The sequence below is a fragment of the Jaculus jaculus genome, chromosome 1 (genome assembly GCF_020740685.1).
Source record: "Jaculus jaculus isolate mJacJac1 chromosome 1, mJacJac1.mat.Y.cur, whole genome shotgun sequence".
NCBI lineage: Eukaryota > Metazoa > Chordata > Mammalia > Rodentia > Dipodidae > Jaculus > Jaculus jaculus.
In genome coordinates this window covers 102,654,048-102,676,998 of record NC_059102.1, presented here as the reverse complement: position 1 = coordinate 102,676,998, position 22,951 = coordinate 102,654,048, and the positions used below count along the sequence as shown (strand labels likewise).

Sequence of the window (22,951 nt, the reverse complement as noted above, 5' to 3'; positions counted from 1 at the left end):
CACTTTAGCCCAGGCTGACCTGGAATTCACTATGCAGTCTCAGGGTGGCCTCGAACTCTAGGCAGTCCTCCTACCTCTACCTCCCGAGTGCTGGGATTAAAAGGCATGCGCCACCATACCCGGCTAGAATATCTGTTTTTTTCCTGGGGGCATTGTAAGGTTTTTAGTTAACAAGAGTCTAGTAATTTGTTATGCTTATATTCTTGCCAATTTCTGAGAGAAAATTATACATGTTCAGATATAAGTAAACCAGGCGTAATGGTGCATGCCTTTAATCTCAGCACTCAGGAGGCAGAGGTAAGCGGATCACCATGAGTTCAAGGCTAGCCTGGCTCTGTATAGTAAATTCTAAGTCAGCCTGGGCTAGAGTGAGACCCTACATCGAGAAAACAAAACAAGAAATCTATACATAGACACACACATATTTATGTGTGAGACATTTCATGCTTTTGACCAAGACTATGTATATTTTCATCCATTGTATATATCCATCCATCTATCTATATCTGTATGTATTATGACCTAAGAATATCAATTCACTGTGTTTCAGGAAAACATAAGAAAATTTAGTTCCAAGTAATAAAGGAGCTTGTAAAATATTATAAATAAAGCCAGGCGTGGAGGCGCATGCCTTTAATCCCAGCAATTGGGAGGCAGAGGCAGGAGGATCACCGTGAGTTCGAGGCCACCCTGAGACTACGTAGTCAATTCCAGATCAGCCTGGGCCAGAGTGAGACCCTATCTTGAAAAGCAAAATAAAACATAAAAATTTTAATTAAAATGAGCCAAAAAGAAAATCTCTTGTTTCCTTATTTTTTCTTCAAATCCATGCTTTAGACTCTTCCTGTTATTGGTATTGGATGTCTTTTTTCCTCTCTCTTTCTTGTAAAGTCTGTTATCTGAAGGTTCTGCTTATTTAGTTTCTATCTTAAATTTACTTGAGGGCTAGAGAGATGGGTTAGTGGTTAAGGCATTTGCTTGCAATACCTATGGACCCAGGTTCAATTCCCCAGAATCCACATAAGGAAGGTACACAAAGTGGCATGTGCATCTGGAGTTTGTTTGTAGTGGCTAGAGGCTCTAGCACACCCATTATCTCTTTCTTTCTCATAAGTAAACAAATAAATAAAAATAAAAAAAATATTTTTAATTACTTGATATTGATTTACTTTTCACATTCTTTTTTGTCTTCTTAGCATTGACCTTGTGGCCTTGCTCCAGAAACCTGTTCCTCCCAGTCAAGCCTCAGAAGCCAACTCCTTTGAAACCGCCAAGCAGCAGGGCTTTGGCCAAGCCCTTGTTTTTACAAATTCCCAACACAATAATCAGATGGCACCAGGGACTGCTAGCTCCACTGCTGCCAGCTCCTATCCTCCTCAGAGTCTGGTAACTACTTTTTATCTATGAAGTGTCATCTGGAATAGAAGACACTATCTTACAATTAAATGATGGAAAGTTTTGGCGGTACATCTCAGTCCAGAAAGCAATGATGTGATAATTTCCAAGCACATATCTGATGATTCCATGTGGAATTTAAGTACTGAGTTTCCTGGACAATGATAATAAATTGAATTCTTTCAATGAATAGTGACTTAGATTGAAGTTATCTTTCTTATTAATGATTTCCTTGTATTTCATTTCAAATGTGTATATAAACTTATTTTGCTTTTAAGTTTAAGTACTTAACAGTATTGACTTACTATAAAAAAATATGCAAAGCTAAGCTGATCATGGTGGCACACACCTTTAGTCCCAGCACTTGGGAGGCAGAGGTTGGAGGATCTCCATGAATTCAAGGCCACCCTGAGACTATATAGTGAATTCCAGGTCATCCTGAGCTTGAGTGAGACTCTACCTCAAAAAACAAAAAACAAAAAAAGAAAGAAAGAAAGTAAAGCTAGCCAGGCATGGTAGTGCATGCCTGTAATCCTAACAGAGTAAGTATCACTGTGAGTTTGAGGCCAGCCTGAAGCTGCATAGTGGGTACCAGGTCAGCCTAGGCTAGAGCCAGAGCCTACCTCAAAAATCCAAACCAAGCTGGTCATGGTGGTGCACACCTTTAACCCCAGCACTTGGGAGGCAGGGGTAGGAGGATTGTGGAGGGTTTGACAGCTAGAGTACTCTGTGGTATAGTGCTGATGTCTGTAAACCCAGCACTTAGAAGGCAGAGGAAAGTTTGCAGTTAGCCTAGTTTACATAGTAAGTCCCAGGCCACCAAGGGTATATAAGATCCCGTTTCACTTGTTTCAAAAAAGCAGACTCAAAGAAGAAAGATAAAAGAAAACCTAGAGTAGAAATACTGTATTGCTAAGGATTTGTTCTTTTATGTCCCTTTAAAGTCATCCGTCCTTGGCTCAGGATTTGGAGAGCTTACACCATCAAAAATAGGAAGTATCACCAGTTCCCAGGTTTTGGACAAGTTGAAACCTCCAAGTTTGACCCAGTTTACTGCCACATCAAGTTCACAGCAGAATAGTACCAGTCCCCCAACTACTAGTACTTCTTGGGACCTCAAGCCTTCAGCATCCCAGTCCGCAGTCCTCAATCATTTTGGTAAGTATACTTTTTTCTGTATTGGCTTGCTAGTAACTAACTTGTTATGTAATCAGCAGGGTACTGTCTTGTGAACACTGAAGTGGAACATGTTCAGGGTGTTTGTTTTAGAATGATTGTAGAATTTTTGAAAATTATGTAATTTGTCTCTGTTGTACAGCCTCTACGTTTATGTGTTGTTCTTGTTACTAGCAGCAACAGTAGTAATTGAAGCCTGATGCATGTTTTTAATCCCAGCACTCCAGAGGCAGAGGTAGGAGGATCACTGAGTTTGAGGCCACCCTGAGACTACATAGTGAGTTCCATCCAGTTCAGCCTTGGGCTAGAGTGAGACCCTATGTTGAAAAAACAAAAGTCTGGCTAGAAGAAATGCGCGGTGCAGGTGTTGTAGCTCTCAACCTTTAATCCCAGTACCCAGAAGTCTGAGGCAGAAGAATCACCATGAGTTCTAGGCCTGTTTGGGCTGTAGTGAGACCTCTCAGAAAACAAACACCCTTCCTCAAAAAACCAAATCAAGGGCTGGAGAGATGGCTTAGCAGTTAAGTGCTTGCCTGTGAAGCCTAAGGACCCCGGTTCAAGGCTCAAGTCCCCAGGACCCACATAAGCCAGATGCACAAGGTGGCACATGCATCTGGAGTTTGTTTGCAGAGGCTGCAGGCCCTGGTGTACCCATTTTCTCTCATGTATCTGCCTCTGTCTCTGACTGCTGCTCTCAAATAAATAAAAGTAAACAAAAAAATTATTAAAAAAATCAATAAAATATAAAACAAGTAAACAAAAACTAAATGAGTAAAAGTATGGTAGGAGAATGCAATGCAATGCTTTGAATAAGCACCTAGATAGAATTTTTCTGAGCTCTATTATAGTGCTGTGGTGACAGAAAGTGAAATATAGAATATATTTTAAATTATATTCCCAGCCGGGCATGGGCGCATTCCTTTAATCCCAGCACTCAGGAGGCAGAGGTAGGAGTATTGCCATGAGTTCGAGGCCACCCTGAGACTACATAGTGAATTCCAGGTCAGCCTGGGATAGAGTGAGACCCTACCTCGAAAACCCAATAAAACAAAACCAAACATAAATTATATTCCCTATGTAGCTAGGCAGTGTTGCTCAGTGGTAGAGTGCTTGCTTACCTATTGTGGCTTCAAACCCCACCATTGCAAAACAAAACAAGAAGAACCCACATTCTTTCTCATTCTGTTATTTTGAATCTGTCCACTATGATTTAGGCAACTTTTGCCTTCTCTAATTTTTAAAAAGTATTTTATTATTTGCTAGGCTGGAGAGATGGCTTAGTGGTTAAGCGCTTGCCTGTGAAGCCTAAGGACCCCGGTTTGAGGCTCGATTCCCCAGGACCCATGTTAGCCAAATGCCCAAGGGGGCACATGCGTCTGGAGTTCGTTTGCAGAGGCTGGAGGCCCTGGTGTGCCTGCTCGTGCACGCGCTCTTTCTCTCTCTCTCTCTTTCTCTCCCCATCTTCTTCTCCCTCTGCCTCTTTCTCTGTTGTCACTTTCAAATAAATAACTAAACATTAAAAAAAAAAACAAAAAAAAATTTAAAAATTTAAAAAGTGGGTATAGTATTTGCTTATGTACAGCAAGCGTGAAAATGGTAGAAAGATTTATATTCATCATACATCTTTTTTATTTCTTTTAGCATCTTGAGCTGTCATATACAGTAATCAGTAAAATATCTTTTAAAATTTTTTTGTTTTTATTTTTATTTATTTATTTGAGAGTGACAGAGAAAAAGAGGCAGATAGAGAGAGAATGGCCATGCCAGGGCCTCCAGCCACTGCAGTCGAACTCCAGATGGGTGCGCCCCTTGTGCATCTGGCTAATGTGGGTCCTGGGGAATCAATCCTTGAACCGGGGTCCTCAGGCTTCACAGGCAAGTGCTTAACCACTAAGCCATCTCTCTGGCCCTAATAAAATACCTTTTTTTAAAGGCTGTGTACAGGAGTCTGGGGGAGAGAGCTCAGTGAGCAAAGCATGCGGCTCTCTGCTGGATCCCCAGTACTCACATAAAAAATCTGGGCATGACATCACACATTTAATTTTTATTTCATTTTTATGTGAAAGAGGCAGATAGAGAGAATGGGTGCATCAGGGTCTCCAGCCTCTTCAAACAAACTCCAGATGCATGCACAACTTTATGCATCTGGCTTAAATGGGTCCTGGGGAATCAAGCATGGGTTCTTTGGCTTTGCAAGCAAGTGCCTTAACTGCTAAGGCATCTCTCCAGCCCAACAACACACATGTAGAATCCTAGTGCTGGGGAGACAGGAGAAAGGAGGACTCTTGGAACTTGCTGGCCAGCCACTATAGCCTAATTGGTAAGCTATAGGTCAGTGAGAAACCCTGTCTCAAAAAGAGATGGATGGCATTATTAAGGGTAACGCCTAGAGTTTTCTTTTGGTCTCCACACATGTGCAAAAAATATATGCAATATTAATAAAAGCATACTTCTCTGTTAGCTAGGTCTATATTGATAGATGTGTTTAGTACTTCAGTGGTGGTCCCTACTCCATATGCTTAATGTTAAACTATATGTCTTCTCTGCAGAGGAAATAAGGAGCAAACCTATCGGGCATCCCTTTTCAGTTATCAACTAAACATTTTTCCTTCCCTCTCTCCCTCTGCCCTTCCCTTTTCCTCTCCCCTTCCCTTTCTTGATAGAAGATTGTGAGAAGCTGGTAATGATAAAAACTTTCATAACAGTGAAGGAATAAGAAAGTCAAAACTCTTGTTGCAGGATTATTAAATAGTGCTTTTTTTTTTATTTCATAGATTTCAAATCTCAGCCTGAGCCATCTCCAGTTCTTAGCCAGTTGAGCCAGCGACAGCAGCACCAGACTCAGGCAGTCAGTGTTCCCCCTCCTGGTTTGGAGTCCTTTCCTTCCCAGGCAAAACACCGAGAGTCAGCACCTGGCGATGGTACCTCCACTGTGAATAAACTTTTGCAGCTTCCTCACATGGCTGTTGAAAATATTGCTGCATCTTCCCACCAACTGCAGCCCAAACACATCAAACTCCCTAAGCGGCGGATACCTCCAGCTTCTAAGGTGAGCATTCATTCATTCAAAGTCCTGAAAAAATTATTTACCATCTAGCTGAAGCAGTGGGATACTAAGTCATAGTTACTGTGATACTGTGCTCTCAAGCACATGCTTTATGAGAATTTGGCCATGTATGCCTTAGTGGGCTGGTATTACAGGAAGTGAATTTATGCTAGAGCCAGGAACTTTTAATTCTGGTACAGACTTTAGGATCTAGCTTAAAGTATTGTCTTCTTGTCTGTACCCAATGTTAGAGGATGTGTATGTTTCCTTGACGAGGAAATGCTTTTATAATTGGTGTATTTCTGAAAATAGTCAGCTTAGTGCCAACTCTCTTCCCTCATCTAGCTACTACCATGACTCCACTTCCATTTGCTGGCAAGAATATGGACCGTTTTCTTATAATAATCTTAAAAAATTAATCTTCGTTTGGTCCTTTCCCCTCACATTTTATTTTATTTTATTTTTGAGGTAGGGTCACACTCTACCACAGGCTGGCCTTGAACTCATGGTGATCCTCCTACCTCTGTCTCCCAAGTGCTGGGATTAAAGGTGTGTGCCATCGTGCCTGGCTTATTAAATTTTATTTATTTATGAGAGAGAGAATGGGTGCTCCATGGCCTCTATCCACTGCACACAAACTCCAGATGTATGAACAACCTTGTACATCTGGCTTTCATGGGCACTGGGGGATCAAACCTGGGTCCTTAGGTTTCACAGGCAAGTGCCTTAACTGCTAAACCATCTCAATGCTTGCCTTGAGGTAGGGTTTTAAACCCAGATTGACCTGGAATTCACTATGTAGTCTCAGGTTGGCCTCAAATTTATGGTGAACTTCCTACCTCTGCCTCCCAAGTGCTTGGAGTACCATCACACCTGGCTTATTTTAATTTTTATTGATAACTATTTTATCTTCTAGAAGTATATGTGGTATATACATGTATATATGCCTCCTTTTCTTAATTTTTTTTTCCCCCGAGAGAAACAGAGAGAGAATGGGCATGCCAGGGTCTCCAGCAGCTACAAACGAACTCCAGATGCATGTTCCACCTTGTGCCTCTGGCTTTTGTGTGTCCTGAGGTATCGAACCTAGGTCCTTTGGCTTTGCAGGCAAGCACCTTAACCGCTAAGCCATCTCCCCAGCCCATATGCTTCTTTTTCTTATGTGTATAGGCACACATGTGTGTGGGTACTTGTCAAGGTCAGAGGTTGACAGTGGGTATACTTAGTTGCTTTCAACCTTATTAACACTATTATTTTTTTTTAATTTTTTTTGTTCATTTATTTATTTATTTGAAAGTGACAGAGAGAGGGAGAGAAAGAGACAAATAGAGAGGGAATGGGTGCGCCAGGGCTTCCAGCCACTGCAAACGAACTCCAGACGCATGCGCCCCCTTGTGCATCTGGCTAACGTGGGTTCTGGGGAAATGAGCCTCAAGGTCCTTAGGCTTCATAGGCAAGCGCTTAACCGCTAAGCCATCTCTCCAGCCCAACATTATTATTTTGAAGCAGGGTTTCATTGTAAACCAGGTTGGCCATGCATAGTGATTCTTCTACCTCAGCCTCCCTAGTGCTGGGAGTCACCAATGCTGACTCTACCTTATTATTATTTTTTAAACTTTATTTGAGAGAGAGAGAATGGGTGCACCAGGGCTTCCCGCCACTGGAAACGATCTCCAGGTGCTTGCGCCCCTTGTGCGTCTGGCTAGTGTGGGTACTGGGGAATCAAGCCTCCAACCAGGGTGCTTAGGCTTCACAGGCAAGCGCTTAACCTTTAAGCCATCTCTTCAGCCCTCTACCTTATTCTTTGAGGCAGGGTCTTGCTCTAAATCTAGAGCTCACCAATTCAACTATATTAGCTAGCCAGCAAGCCTTTATGGATCCTCTTGTCTTTGTTTCTTTCCCCAGTCTTGGGGTTACAGTCATACTTTGTGACATACCACTGAGCCCAGAATTTTATGTGGGTTCTGTTGATCTGAAATCAGAGCCTCTTGGAAGTACTTTACCTACTCGCTACAACATCTCCCCGGCCCTACCCTCCCTTTTCAAAAGTCTTTCTGTTTCTCACTTGTTTCTGTCAGTGTAGCCTGGGGAACGTGGTTGCTTGATTGAGTCTGGTATGAACCTTTGAGACTTAAGACTTGAGCCCTGACCTCTGTCCTGACATGACAGCTTTGCTTTCCTAGACTCCAGCTTCTGCAGTGGAAATGCCTGGTTCAGCAGATGTCACAGGATTAAATGTTCAGTTTGGGGCCCTGGAATTTGGATCAGAACCCTGTCTCTCTGAGTTTGGATCAGCTTCAGCCAGTGAAGATAGTAACCAGATTCCCATCAGTTTGTATCCGAAGTCTTTAAGGTATTAAAATTTTGCACTTGTCATTTTTTGTCTGAATTTAGCTTTTTGGTATTTTATTTTGTTTTCATTGATAACTGTTGATATTCTTGGGAGTGTGCTCTCATGGGAGACACCTAGTCATTTGTACTTTTTTAAAAAATACGTTATTTGAGAGGGAGGGGGGAAGAAGCATATAGAAAGAGAGAGAATGGGCATGCCAGGGCCTCCAGCCACTGCAAACAAACTCCAGACTCATGTGCCCCTTGTGCATCAGGCTTATGTGGGTCCTGGAGAATCGAACTGGGGTCCTTAGGCTTTGCAAGCAAACACCTTAACTTCTAAACCATTCCCCCAGCCTTCATTTTTACTTTTTTTGTTGTTTATTTTTATTTATTTATTTGAGTGTGGCAAACAGAGAGGAAGAGGCAGAGAGAGGAGAGTGGGCACGCCAGGGCCTCCAGCCACTGCAAACGAATTCCAGATGTGTGCGCCCCCTTGTGCATCTGGCTAACTTGGGTCCTGGGAAATCAAGCCTCAGACCAGGGTCCTTAGACTTCATAGGCAAGCGCTTAACTGCTAAGCCATCTCTCCAGCCCTGCATGTATATTTAATTTAGAGCATGACAAACTGATGACATGTTCATGTCAGTGATGCTGTGTCAGACAAAACTAATGGACTCTAACATCTTTTACCCTTTAAAATTTCTTTAAAACTTTTTTGTTCCTTTGTGTATTTATTTGTACTCCAGACACATGCACTACTTTGTACATCTGACTTTACTGGGGTGCTGAGGAATCAAACCTGAGTCCATAGGTTTCACAGGCAAGCGCCTTAACCACAAAGCCATATTTCTCTCCAGCTCTAAAATTTTTCTTTTATGTATTTTTACTTGAGACAGACAGTAAGACAACACAGAGGAGTTGAGGTACTGGAGAATCAAACCAGGGCCATCAGGCTTTGAATACAAGTGCCTTTAGCCACTGAGCCATCTCTCCAGTCCATGATATTTCATTTTATTTATTTGAAAGAGAGAAAGGCAGATAGAAAGAGAGAATGCAGGACCTCTTGCCACTGCAAGCAAACAAATTCCAAACACATTTGCCACTTTGTGCACCTGGTTTTATACGGATACTAGGGAATAGAACCTGGACCATCAGGCTTTGCAATCAGGTGCCTTTAACTGCTGAGCCATCTCTCTAGCCCATCTTTTACTCTTTTTAGTGATCCTTTGAATACCTCTTTACCGATGACCAGTGCTGTGCAGAACTCCACCTACACAACTTCAGTTATTACCTCCTCCAGTCTGACCAGCTCATCCTTGAGTTCCACTAGTCCAGTAACAACGTCTTCCTCCTATGACCAGAGTTCTGTGCACACCAGGATCGCATACCAAAGCTCTGTGAGTCCACCGGCCTCAGCTCCAAGTACCATCACAGTAAGTGCTGCTTCCTGGTCTCTTCTTACAGGACATCATACATAGAAATTAGGGTGTGGTTTGGCCAGTTGTGCTTTTTGGATAAGTTTTTATTTTGACTAGAATCCTTGTAGTTCATTGAGTTTTGTTGAAATAGGCTTCCTTCCCTCCCTCCTTACATGGTCTCAGTGTAGTTCTGGACTACATCCCTAGTCCGCTCTCTTACTCTTGTTTTAAGGGAATTTCACCCTGGCTCACACTGACCTGGAATTCACTATGTAGTCTCACGGTGACCTCAAACTAACAGCGATCCTCCTACCTCTGCCTCCTGAGTGCTGGTAGTAAAGGTGTGCGCCACCACGCCTGGCCCCTCTTATTCTTAAACAGGTAAACCAGGTGATGTTCAGCATCTTTGTGTAGAGGAGCCACAACATTTATTTTGTCTACTTTGACATGCCCAGATGTTAGCTGTTTGGTAATGTGTAGAACCCATGCAAGAAATTGGGATGGGGTGTCACCCGCTGCATAGGAGAGAGAGCACCTGGATTTGTGTGGTTTCTTGTTTTGCTTGTGTAAGTGTGTGGTATATGCACATGCATGTACCCTTGTGACACCCCATGGGCTTGCCTGTACAGGGGTGGAATGGAGCTTAATGTTGAGTGGCCCACTCCATTGTTCTCCCTGTTGTCACTTGAGTCACTTCACTGATAGTGAAACTTGCTGGTTTGTTTACTTCTTTTAGGAATCTGGCTGATACCCTGGTATCTGTTCCCCTTTGTTGTGGTGGGGTTCCAAGCACAGGTGGTCATACTCACTTGTTTATGTGGTATCTTGAGACTCAAACTCAGGGTGCTTTCAGGCCTTCAGGCTTGTTACAGGAAACTCACTTATTTGCTGAGCCATCTCTATAGCACCGGTGTAGGGTTTTGTTTTTTTTTTTTTTTTTTGGTTTTGGCTTTTCAAAGTAGTGTTTCACTCAAGCTCAGGCTGACTTAATATTCACCGTAGAGTCTCAGGGTTGCCTGGAACTCCCCACGATCCTCTTACCTCTGCCTCCCAAGTACTGAGATTAAAGTCGTGCACCACCACGCCTAGCCCGGTGTAGGTTTTGAATCTGTCATACAGCTGGCCTCCCCACCCCTCCTGTTTCCAAAATTAGCTTGTATAGATCAATCCTGGGTACATACATGCATACTTATAGAGGCAATACAACAAAGTCCATTAAACCTCAAGGCATGGGTAGTTTTGAAGCCTAAACTTAGTATTTGGGGATCTACTAAAGAAACAGGAAGCAATGAAAATAATCGTAAGACAATTATTAAGCTATTTAACTGTTTAAGGAATATAAAGTTTCATTATACTTATATCACTAAATACTTTCCAGTCTCCTGCAGATACTGTCATTGAAATTACGGGGAGAACAAAAAACAATTCCCAGCCGGGCGTGGTGGCGCACGCCTTTAATCCCAGCACTCGGGAGGCAGAGGTAGGAGGATCACCATGAGTTCGAGGCCACCCTGAGACTCCATAGTGAATTCCAGGTCAGCCTGGGCTAGAGTGAGACCCTACCTCGAAAAACCAAAAAAAAAAAAAAAAAAAAAAATTCCTGTACCAGAAATTACCAAAATTAGCCAAAACAGCCTCAAATAAAACAAGACATGACCTTGGAAACTGACTTGTCTGAAACATATAAGTAGAGAGTGGGTGATGACAGTGTGGTCTTCAAAAATACAGAACTTAAAATCATCTAGTTTGAATGAACCTCAACAAATTCCAATAAAAGCTGGGCATAGTGGCACACGCCTAACATCCCATTACTCGGGAGGCAGATGTAGGAGGATTGCCATGAGTTCAAGGCCACCCTGAGATTACATGGTTAATTCCAAGTCAGCCTGGGCTAGAGCAAGACCCTACCTCAAAAAAATGGAAAAAAATAAAGAGAGAGAGAAAGAGAGAAAGGAAAAGAAAAGAAGTTCCAGTAAAGCTAGCAAGAAAAGGCAGGTGTGGTGATGCATGCCTTTAATCCCAGCACTTGATAAGCTGAAGGAGAACAACCATGAGTATGTATGAGGCCAGCCTGAGCTACATAGTGAGTTCAGGCCAGTCTGGGCTTGAGTGAGGCCCTGCTTTAAGAAAAAAATTAGAATAAAACAGATAACTGTTCCATTGTTAATCTATACTTTTATGCATTTAGCCCAAATAGAAATTCATGTAAAAAAAAAAAAAAAAGAAATTCATGTAGTTGTCTTAGTATTTTCTGGGTTTAACCTTCTCTTCTCTATTCCTTGTAGAATGGACATGGTGGTAGTCGAAGTCAGCACTCACTGGACAGTAAGTGTATTAGTTAATTGTTCATATGAAGTTAGGGGCCATCCTGGGTTACATGAGACCCTTTGTGCCCAACCTCCTTCAACTAAAAGTGAAAGAGAGAGTTGACCTAGCTGCATGCTTACCTGTCCTGGTCTGTTAGAGAGGGAGTCAGTTCTACACAAGGGGAAAGGTGGTTTCTCTATCCTATCAGGAAAAGACAATGATGTTTTACTTCCAAGCACATATCTGAGCTGGATGTGTGGACAGCAGTGAAGCTGAGTCTTTTCCATAAAGTGAATTGATTGTGTCAATGTCCTTTCTTTGCCTAAACATCTTCCCTTTTTGCTCTGAGATTTATATGGTGAAGTTCTTAACTAGGAAGTGGGGGTGTATTCTTCCTGAAGATTTTAGGTGTACAGACCTCTTCGTCTTGTATACACTGAGTTCCCTATCTCACCTTTCCTGGCCTGGCCACAAGCTGCCAGTCCCCCCCTGCACTGGTACCAAGCGGACAGACATGTTCAGGGTTATCTTGCCCATTCATTCTTCACTCTCCCTTGCTGAACCTTGGGAGGCTTGTGCCTCACTATATACACATCAGTCTCAGCACCCCCTTTCCTTTCTGGGTGCTACTGAGGGTTAGGTTTCTGTGGACAGAAATATGTCCACATATGGACAGTTTATTATTTAAAGGTGTCATTTCCTGCTCTTTGACTCTTGCCCAACTTTCATACATTGATTGGTAGTCCTGTCTGAGAGAAATGGGGCCCTCTAGTGGCATGTTTGGGCATTTCCTAGGAACAACTTCTGTATGTATCTCACCCAACGTTTACAAGATAGAGTGTGTTTTTAGTACTCAAGATTGCTAAACAGATAACGTTTCTTACAGATACTTCATCCGTTCCAGCTCCAAAGACAACAGATCCTCCATCTGTGGGCTCCCTGCCCAGCACCACTTCCTGCACTGCTCTTCTACCCTCTGCATCCCAGCACACTGCCACTTTGCCCTCCTTGTCCCAGGCTGGTGACCTGTCCAGCAGCCCCCTCTCTCAGCTTAGCAGGTATGGGGAAAATGTGGGCCCAGAGTAAGAAGTGGATTGGACCAAAGACCTGGAGCTCTGTCCTAGGTTGTGCCCATGAACAAAACCACATACCTTTCACGTGCACTCTTTAGCTTTACATTAATATTCTTTCTTAGCTTTTGTGCCGGTCAGGTCTCATGACTTATAGATGTGAGAGCTTTGACCCCTTCTGCCCCCTGTGTTGGCTGAGTACTGGGTCTCCTGGGAAGCAGTGGGGCCATGGGTTCCTGCTACTCTTCTTGGCCCTCAGGCAGGTGTTGTGAACCTTGCCTATTTCTAGTTTCCTGCCCATGTCACATTAATGTGGAATAAAAATGATGTTGGAACTGGATGTGGTGGCGCACACCTTTAATCCCAGCACTGGGAGGCAGAGGTAGGAAGATCACTGTGAGTTCAAGGCTACCCTGAGACTACATAGTGAATTCCAGGTCAGCCTGGGCTAGAGTGAGACCCTACTGTGATTTTTTTTAAAAAAAAGACGTTGGATTTCTGAGCAATTATCTGATTTATACTTGTCATGGCTCTAGAGATCAAATTATTAGAACAGTTGTAGGCAAATAGGTTTGCGTGTTACCCATATTTTCTGTGTAGAGTTTTAGAACCTTACAGTGAGGAGCAAAAATAATTGATTTGAATTCTTTGTTTAATGAGAACTGAGGTTCTGATTCAAAAATATGAAGAACATTTAGAACCTTTCTTGACTCTCAATAAATAATATGAACTTTCCAGGAATGGTAGTGTCCATAGTACAATTCCAGTTTCTCTTTTTATAGTCAAAATAACAAAAAGGGTTGTAGTTTTCAGAATGCCCGTGTATCAGATCTCATGGTGAATGACCTGTTAGAGTCATTTTAACCACCAGGAAGATCCTGCTCCTGTATTCTGAGGGCATGAGGGCCGGTGCTCAGGCTTCCCCAGGGACAACCCCCTCCAATCAAGTAGGCCTTGCTACTTTGGAAAAAGTTGTTTGGTTGGACACGTGATGCTCTTTTTTGTCTTCTGGTTCCCTCTCCAGCCACCAGAGCAACCTCTCCTCTGCACATGCTGCACGGTCCTCAAGCACGCCACACACTGTAAGTGCCCACCTCTTCCTGCTCAGCACACCTGCACCTTTCCATGTGCACTTGGGAAGTGAAGCTTGCTAATTTTGAAGGAATGAGATGATCTGGAATCTGTTGGCTTTAGTGCCTTAGATTCTTGGGCACTTGCACAGGAGGTCACTGGTGAGCTTGCTCCCCCAAACTGGGTGTGTTCCCTTTTTCTTATAGGAAATTTTGATAATCAACATGGGCAGTTTTATTTTATGAGCCTTTTTGTGTTGAAGCATTTAAATGTTTCCTGTAGCAAAATAGGCTCATTGCTTACTTCAACCTCAGCTCCATTTAAACACATTTTGAGTCAAGAGCTTTGGTCTAGGGTTGTGGGGAGGGCTCAGCGATAAAGACATTGCTAGCAAAGCCTTCTGGCTTAGGATCAATTCGCAAGCCATGCACATAAACCAGACACAAAAAGTGGCAAAAGTTTCTGATGTCTATTTGTAGGTCGTGGCATGTCTTTACACATACACACAAATAAAAAGAGATCATTGTTCTTTACTCCTTGAGGTCGAGAAAGTTCTTGTAGGGAAGGATGCACCTGTGTGAGAAACTGCCTTCTGCTAGGAGCACCTGTATATACATCTTTCTGAGGCTGATCGTCCTTAGTCTTTCTCATACAGTATAATTGCATTCTGCTATGTTGGTATCATGAGGATTTTGCTAGAGGAAGGCATAAAGTATCCTATTTGATCTATTCCCATGCCGTTTCCTCTGCTGGTTGGTGGACAGTTGGAAGAAGGATGTCTGGGAGGTTAGAAGGACAAAATGGAAGTAGAATTGTGCTGCGGGCAAGGAAGCCAGGCCAGGAGAGAGCCAAAGTGGAGGTGTCATCTAGGAAGCGCCCTCATATACCAGAGAGTAACCCTAGAGTAGAGGGCAGTTATGGAACACACGTGAGTTGGGTGAGTTGTGGAATTGGGAACATGTTTTTAAGAAGTATGGCTTCGGCCAGATGGTGGATTGAGGAAGGAATGGTTGCAAAATGGAAAGAAAGTGAGTTGTAGGACATTCTTAATGAAAAGTTGGGAGTAGCATACTATTGGGTGGATAGAAGATACTTGGACAAAACAACAGTGTTCCACTTCTAGGTAATAGAGGCTTCAGGCAAGTAGGAATTACAGATCCACAAGTAGGGAGGATCTGGATGGAGACCAGTGGGAGAGGAACGAAAGTGATGATATTGTTTTCTTTGAGGAAGGGATCACCTCAATTCCAAAGTGAGGTGGTAGTAAAGCGGCCATTCCTTCCTTTTATTTTTTCAAGGTAGGGTCTCACTCTATCCCAGGTTGACCTGGAACTCACTCTGTAGTCCCAGGCTGGTTTCCCAACTCAAAGTAATTCTTCTACCCCAGCCTCCCAAGTGCTGGGATTAAAGGCATGTAACCCCATGCCCAAGCCAAGTCAAATCTTTTATCATAAAACAAACCAGGTTGAAGAGATAGCTCAGCGATTAAATGCACTTGCTTGCAAACCTGATAGCCTAGGTTTTATTCTCCAGTACCCATGTAAAGCCAGATAGATGCACAAAGTGGAAAATATTTCTGGAATTCATTTGCAGTGGCAGAAGGCCCTGCATTCTCTCTTTTGAATCCACCCCTCCCCCCCCACATAGGTAACATGTGCCTCTGCTTCTGGCTGTGGGAGCTATGAACTACTCTCACCATAATTGCCAAAGGGTGGCCTCCAGGTCCTTTGTTGGGAGTCCAGTACTTTTCTCTTGGGACCTGCACATTCTGAATCTTTTCTTTTTTTCTCCAAATTTTTAACTTCCATGATTTTAAAAAATATCCCATGGTAATACCCTCCCTCCCTCCACTTTCCCCTTTGAAACTTCATTCTCCATCATATCCCCTCCCCATCTCAATCAATCTCTCTTATTTTGATGTCATGATCTTTTCCTACTCTTACGATGGTCTTGTGTGGTAGTGTCAGGCACTGTAGGGTCATGGATATCCAGGACATTTTGTGTCTGGGGGAGCACGTTGTAAGGAGTCCTACCCTTCCTTTGGCTCTTACATTCTTTCTGCCACCTGTGTTCTTTATTGCTATTAATTCTAACTGGTTTTTCTTTATTATTTCTATTTCCTTATTTATGTCTAGTATTGACCTTTTTATTTCACTAAATTAGTGTCCTGTGTCATCTTTGATTCCTTTGATTTCCTCTTTTATTCCTTTGATTTCTTCTTTAAAAATATAATGATTCTTTTGAAATCTTAGGCATTTCCTAACTTGTTCTCACTGGAGGTCATTTCTGATGCATTAATACTTTTTGGTATATTTATGTTATCTTGACTTTTGATATTTCTTGTGTTACAGTATATTTATTTTTGCATCTTGGATTAATTTAATGCTTGTATTTTCTAGTTAGCTGGGTATTATTAGAGGTATTAGATGATGTTATAAATCTTCAGGATAGGAGCTTAAGGTGCTAGGTGTGGCTCTCAGGACTCTCAGAGTATCTACAAAAGTGGCCCTAGGTGTTGGTTTTGCCTGCTATGAGAATTTTCAAGTAGGCTGAGTGGAACCAAATACAGATGGATTCCAAAATTTAATTAAACAATGTACACTTTCAATGAAAAACAGCACAAAGTATTTATGCAAGAGTAGGTATTATGACAACCAGATCCTCTTATCAACAAGGAGGTTAAGATTTCTGGTGTGTTGAGGGTTTCAAGTCAGCTTGTGACGAAGTGAGACCCTTCCCTAATGTATATGGAAGAGGAAACAAAGCCACTATAAATCAAGAAGCAACAAAAACGAGCCCAAAATATAGCTTATTTAAGAATGGCAAATCTGACCATCCATTTATCCTGATATGGAAGGTGTAATTGGCACTCCTGGTTCACGCCTATATACCAGGTTTATTAGGCGGGTACTGACCTGTATAATCCTAATTACCTTTTGGGATGATTTTGGTCTCAGTTATGCTGCGCTCCTGCTTGGGTCCCTCTTTGGTGCACTGTGGGTTCAAGTAGGCTGGCTGGATCGCTGGACCACTGCTCTGTTCGCTGCAGCTGGGCACTGGCGGTGGGGGAGGGGAGGCTCTAGTTCTCTCGCTGGTCCATGTGATCCTCTACCTCGTGATTTGCTCCTCCGTTGTTCACTGCCGTTCTCCCTTCACGTTTCTTGAGTTTGTGAAGAGCTCTGGTGTGAGTGGAAAATCCCCTTGCCTGGCTTTTCCTGAGGCTCAAGCCAAGCCTGGCTGCTGTGGCCCCATGGACCTGGTGCTGCTTCTGCTGGATCCGCTTCGGCATGCCTGTGTGGGCTCTGGATGCTCTGGATCTCTCCTGCTTCTCTGCTGCTGTTCTAGTTTCTTACACACCTTCCTTTTTAGTAAAAGTGTGTATTTTGGGCTGGAGAGATGGCTTAGCGGTTAAGCGCTTGCCTGTGAAGCCTAAGGACCCCGGTTCGAGGCTCGGTTCCCCAGGTCCCACGTTAGCCAGATGCACAAGGGGGCGCACGTGTCTGGAGTTCGTTTGCAGAGGCTGGAAGCCCTGGCGCGCCCATTCTCTCTCTCTCCCTCTATCTGTCTTTCTCTCTATGTCTGTCGCTCTCAAATAAATAAATAAAAATAACAAAAAAAAAGTGTGTATTTTGCTGTTTTTGTTTTCTCCCCTAGGCTGCTTTGGCGTGGTACCTACGCTGCTGTCTTAACCAGAAGTCCCCCACATTCTGAATCTTTTTATTTATTTATTTTTTATTTTTTAATTTTTATTAGCATTTTCCATGATTATAAAAAAATATCCCATGGTAATTCCCTCCCTCCCTGAATCTTAATAGAGGAGTCTTTGCTCATAACAAACTACCACAGCCTGATTTGCCTTGTCTGAAGAGTTCTACAGTCTATATCAGTGTGGTAGAATGGTCATATCGTCAAACTAACAATAGAAGTTATAAAAAGCTTTATACTGCCAAGTGAATTGGTGCAGGTCTTTGGGCTGGAGTGAGCCCTTACTTCAGAAAATAAAACAAACCTTATATACTAACAGGCTTTCCAGTCTCTAATGGCTTGATTTTGTCCAAGGATCTCCTGTTTCTTCCGTCTTCTTAAAGGCTAGCAAAAAGTCCCATCAAAAGGGCTGGAGAGGGCGGGAGAGATGGCTTAGCTAAGTGCTTGCCTGTGAAGCCTAAGGACCCTGGTTCGAGGCTCAATTCTCCAGGACCCATGTTAGCCAGATGTACATATGTCTGGAGCTCGTTTGCAGTGGCTAAACAAAAAAATTTTTTTAGAAACTCCATCAAAGGGAAAAATGCAGCACCAGTCATTTTCTCTTGCATTTGGTCCATTTCCCATGATAGAAGTGAGAGTACTCTATACACCATGGCCCTTAGCACTCTCCCTCAGTGGTGGATTTTTGGTTTTTCAAGGTAGGGTCTCACTCTGGTCCAGGCTGACCTGGAATTAACTCTGTAGTCTCAGGGTGGCCTTGAACTCGTGGTGATCCTCCTACCTCTGCCTCCCGAGTGCTGGGATTAAAGGTGTGCGCCACCATGCCCGGCTTTCAGTGGTGTCTTTTAAAGAATTTTTTTCTGACAACTTATATGAGTTTTGGAAAGAACGATTACATTCATTCCCCTTTGCCTTCTCGCCACATCCACTGAACTCTGTCTTGCCAACTAGTACCCTTCTGCTTTCACGAGCTTCACATGAGCATGAGGTGGGGTTATTTACCAGTGACTGTACAACTGAAAAATGTCTCCTTCCCCAGCAACTATTAACTACCAAAAGCTTCTCAAAGTAGGTGGGGCCGGGCTGGAGAGATGGCTTAGCGGTTGAGCGCTTGCCTGTGAAGCCTAAGGACCCCGGTTCGAGGCTCGGTTCCCCAGGTCCCACGTTAGCCAGATGCACAAGGGGGCGCACGCATCTGGAGTTCGTTTGCAGAGGCTGGAAGCCCTGGCGAGTCCATTCTCTTTCTCTCCCTCTATCTGTCTTTCTCTCTGTGTCTGTCGCTCTCAAATAAATAAATAAAATAAAAATTAAAAAAAAAAAGTAGGTGGGGCCTCACAAGCCCCTCCTATCCTTAATAGTATCCACAGGTTCAATCTTGTGCAGAGCTTCTGCAGTTAACCACAGCTGCTGTGAGTTTGAGTGAAAGGATATGCTATAGTTGGAAGATAGCATTCCATAGCACTTTTACCCATCCCCCCCCCCCCCCCCCCGTTTTTCAAGGTAGGCTCTTATTCTGTAGCCCAGACTGACCTGAAATTTGCTATGTACTCTCACAGTAGCATTGAACTCATAGCCATTCATCTATGATTTCTTTGACCATTTTTAAAAATTGTTTTTATTTATTTGAGAGAGGAAGGGAGAATTTTATTTATTTTATTCACTTATTTTGAGAAGTTAGGACATATAGACTGGGTGTGCCAGGGTCTCCAGCCACTGAAAATGAACTCAACACATGTGCCACATTGTGCATCTGGTTTATGTGGGTACTGGGGAATCAAAGCTGGGTTCTTAGACTTTGCAGGCAAGTGCCTTAACAGCCATCTCTTCAGTTATCCCCCTCCTTCTAGTCCAGGCTGATCTAGAATTCACTGTGTAATCTCAGGATGGTCTTGAACTCACAACAGGCCTACCTCTGCCTCCCGAGTGCTGTTCTTTTATAACTTTTTACTGACATACATACAGATATATACCATGATCAAAATCCTCTCCCACATACCCTCTCTTTTCCCCTTCTGAAATAGCTCCTCCTCTGAATCCCTTCTTCTTTCTAACTATTTTGGTGTCATTCTTTCCCCCTTTCAAGCAGTCTTGTGTAGGTAGCATCAGACACTGGTGAGGTCATGAATATCACAGACACTTTGTATCTGGAAGACAGCATTATAAGCATTCCTCCCCTTTCTTTGGCTGTTATATTCTTCCCATCACCTCTTCTGTAATGGTCACTGAGCCTTGGAGGATATAAGTCCCCATAGTTTTGATCACTCCCAGTGATGTTCAAACATCCCTATAGTCCAAGGTCTTTTAACTGAGTCATAATACTACAAAAAAAAAAAAAGTGGCACAGAATATACATTCACAGTGCAAAAGATGGCATTGGGCATAGCAAAGGAATAGACAACCAATGCAAGATTTAAACAGGGCAAACATCAAACTTTGTAGCTCCAAGTCCAACAACTCTATAGTCAGTCAAGTCTCCAAGTCCAAAATATACATATACATATACATATACATATACATATACATATACATATACATACGTACATACATATAGATATATAAAATCAGGCTGGCCTTTACCTTCTACCTCTGCCTCCTGAGTGCTGGGATTAAAGGTGTGTGTCATCATGCCTGGCTTCAAGTCTGGTAATTTTAACCAGCAACAAGTCTCTGGAGTTCCAGTTTTAGAAGAACAGGACACTACTTCAATATTGAGGCCCCCCTTCGGGAGGCAGAAGTAGGAGGATGGCTGTGAGTTCGAGGCCACCCTGAGACCAGATAGTTAATTCCAGGTCAGCCTGAGCCAGAGTGAGACTCTACCTTGAAAAAAACAAAACAAAAAAGACTGCATTTTTTTTTCTGTTGTCCAGTGCAAGTCAGGTGGCCCAATCTTAAGGAATGTAGTCTCACATATGATTGTAACTGAGCAGGCAGCAGTTTCGGGCCAAAGATTTCACTTTTTCTGTGCCATATCCATCTGCTCACATGAGTCCATTTCTGCGCAATGCAACCTTGCCCAAGTTCTCAGGATATGGGCATAACAGCAAGTCTCACACAAACTGCTTCTAATCCAGTCTAGGCAAAGATTTTTTTTCTCCTCACAGTCCTTAGTTCTTACCGCATTCAGGCTTTTTAAGTCTGACCAGAATAGTCTTGTCAAGCTGTACTTGATGCAAAGTGTCTCTTAGGCCAAGGTTTCAAATCCTTCCACATTCCTCTTGAAAATCAGCTCCAAAAGGCCAAAGCCACACAGTCAGGTTTCAAGCAGTAATTATACCATTCCTCAGTACCAACTTTGCTATTTCAGTCAGGTTCACATTGCTGGCAGAAATTACCTGACCAAGAGCAGCTTGTGGGGAACAAAAGGGGGTTATTTTGGCTTACAGGCTTGGGGAAGCTCCAAGATGGCAGAAGAAAACAATGGCTTGAGCAGTGGGTGGGCATCACCTCCTGGCCAAAATAAGGTGGACAACAACGGGAGAGTGTACCCAACACTGACAAAGGTACACTGGCTGTAATACCCATAAAGCCCACCCCCAACAATACACTGCCTCCAGGAGGTATTCATTCCCAAATTTCTATCAGCTGGGGACCTAGCATTCAAAACACCTAAGTTTATGGGGACACCTAAGTCAAGCCACCACAACATGGCTTAAGTGGTGGGCATATTGCCTTGCTCCTGATAGGGCTTACTCCACCCTGGTTCTGTAGTGAGGAGCACGAGTCCCTGGTAGTCCCCAGGACAAGCCACATGTTCAGCACTCTTCAGTTTGGTGAATTATTTCAGGATGTTCCTTAGATGGATAGGGCAGGTTGTGGGAACAGCATGTCCACAGATCCTTTGGTGGTGGCTCACTTCCTCCTGGGTCCTGAATGTCCTTTGAATTCTTCTCCAGGTGTCTCTATATTTTTGCGGGCTGTGCACTTTCAGTCTGGCAGAGCTTTTCCCTGCCTGCTTGCAGCTGTTGGCAGGGTTCTTAACTTCAGGGTCTTGTGGAGTGTTCCTTTACTTTCCAGGTGGATCTTGTTAAGAAGTCATCATGGCAGGCCATGTCCTTTTTGGTAGGTCCTGGTGAGGCATTAGTAGCGTGCAAGTAGTAAGTTGAATAAAGGCCCTTCATGGCCTCTTGTGGCTTCCAAACCAGAGTAGCTAAGAAGCATAGTAGAAAGACATCCCCAAGACTATGTCTTGGCTTGGACCACTTATGGTGTAGCGCCAGCTCTTCTGAGCCTCTCCTTTTCTGTGAGGTGGGTTCTCCTCTTAAACTCAAGTGGTTCGTGTTGGTTTATGATGTAAACTTCACTTGATCTTTCTGTGCCTTGTTTTAGATACAAAGCATGAGCAGTGTGGCTTAGGTTGCAGAGCTGGGTTTTAATGGTGTTGCTGTTCACTTTGAGTACTGATGGCTGAATCTGAATCTGGCCTTAGAGTCACCTGTGTATGTAGCTGTAAGAGTGTAGGCCCCACAGTGAGTTAAAAAGGAGATACAGGGCTGGAGAGATGTCTTAGCGGTTAAGCGCTTGCCTGTGAAGCCTAAGGACCGGGTTCGAGGCTCCATTCCCCAGGTACCACGTTAGCCAGATGCACAAGGGGGCACACGTGTCTGGAGATTGTTTGCAGTGGCTGGAAGCCCTGGCGTGCCCATTCTCTCTATCTGTTGCTCTCAAATAAATAAAATAAACAAAAAAAAAAAAAGGAGATATAAAGGGAAGAGAAAGGAAGGGAGGAGGGTACTTAATAGGTTGGTATTGTGTATGTGTGTGTGTGTGTGTGTGTATAAACAAGAGTGTAGGCCCAAAGCCACTTCCAGCATCCCCTTCCCCACCTCAGCTCCATGTGTCATGGCTTTTGTCTTACCAGCACGCTAATGTGGAGAACACCCCTTCCTCGGCCACCTTGTCAGCAGTAACGACCTCTGCCCCAAGTGTCCCATCCTCGGGCGTTGTTCTGCCTGGGAGCATGAGCACCGCGAGCAACCTCTGCCTGAGCGGGACCACTGTGAGCGCACCCAGCAGCAGTGCCAGGGCCTCATCCTTGGTGACCTCAGGTATGGTATGTGGCCAGGACCCTTCCTTGTCCCTTCAAATGTGCACGTTTGGTTTCTCAAAAACAGTGCCCAGTGGCAGCTGCTAGGGCATAGTGGGTAGATACAGGCATCAGAAGGTTGCGCACCTATTGTGGCTCTGCCTTGGTCAGCTTTGCTATTGTGTTGATTGAGCCAGCTTTATGTGGAATGGGTAGAATCAGGAGTTTTGTAGGTGGTCCTCCCTGGGGCAGAATTCCTGGCGTGTGTGGCTTGTCATTCAGACCCAGGCTTAGTGGGCCCAGCAGACTGTGGAAACTGCTAGAGCTCACTTTTGACTCAGTCTGCCTCTCCTGAGGCCCCTTCTGCACTGAGGAAGCAGATTGTTTCTTAGGCTTATGTTGCCCG

The 22,951-nt window shown here is 43.6% G+C and overlaps 1 protein-coding gene and 2 non-coding genes across 9 annotated transcripts in view; all 3 read left to right on the top strand.

Annotated features, from left to right (window-relative positions):
- The window catches only part of Ubap2 (ubiquitin associated protein 2), a 119,082-nt gene that overhangs the window by 89,796 nt on the left and 6,335 nt on the right, over positions 1–22,951 (top strand). For all 7 annotated transcript variants that reach the window (XM_045136456.1, XM_045136408.1, XM_045136437.1 and 4 more), the window contains 9 exons: positions 1,197–1,386; positions 2,340–2,553; positions 5,346–5,620; positions 7,801–7,970; positions 9,171–9,384; positions 11,655–11,694; positions 12,563–12,734; positions 13,771–13,828; positions 22,381–22,567. In XM_045136456.1, coding sequence (XP_044992391.1) covers positions 1,197–1,386; positions 2,340–2,553; positions 5,346–5,620; positions 7,801–7,970; positions 9,171–9,384; positions 11,655–11,694; positions 12,563–12,734; positions 13,771–13,828; positions 22,381–22,567 — 1,520 coding nt within the window. The remainder of the gene's footprint in view (positions 1–1,196; positions 1,387–2,339; positions 2,554–5,345; positions 5,621–7,800; positions 7,971–9,170; positions 9,385–11,654; positions 11,695–12,562; positions 12,735–13,770; positions 13,829–22,380; positions 22,568–22,951) is intronic.
- On the top strand, positions 1,475–1,555 carry LOC123457943. Its single transcript, XR_006635291.1, has one exon. It is a non-coding gene; the product is annotated as a small nucleolar RNA SNORD121A (small nucleolar RNA).
- Positions 11,882–11,963, top strand: LOC123457944. The gene has a single exon (XR_006635292.1). It is a non-coding gene; the product is annotated as a small nucleolar RNA SNORD121A (small nucleolar RNA).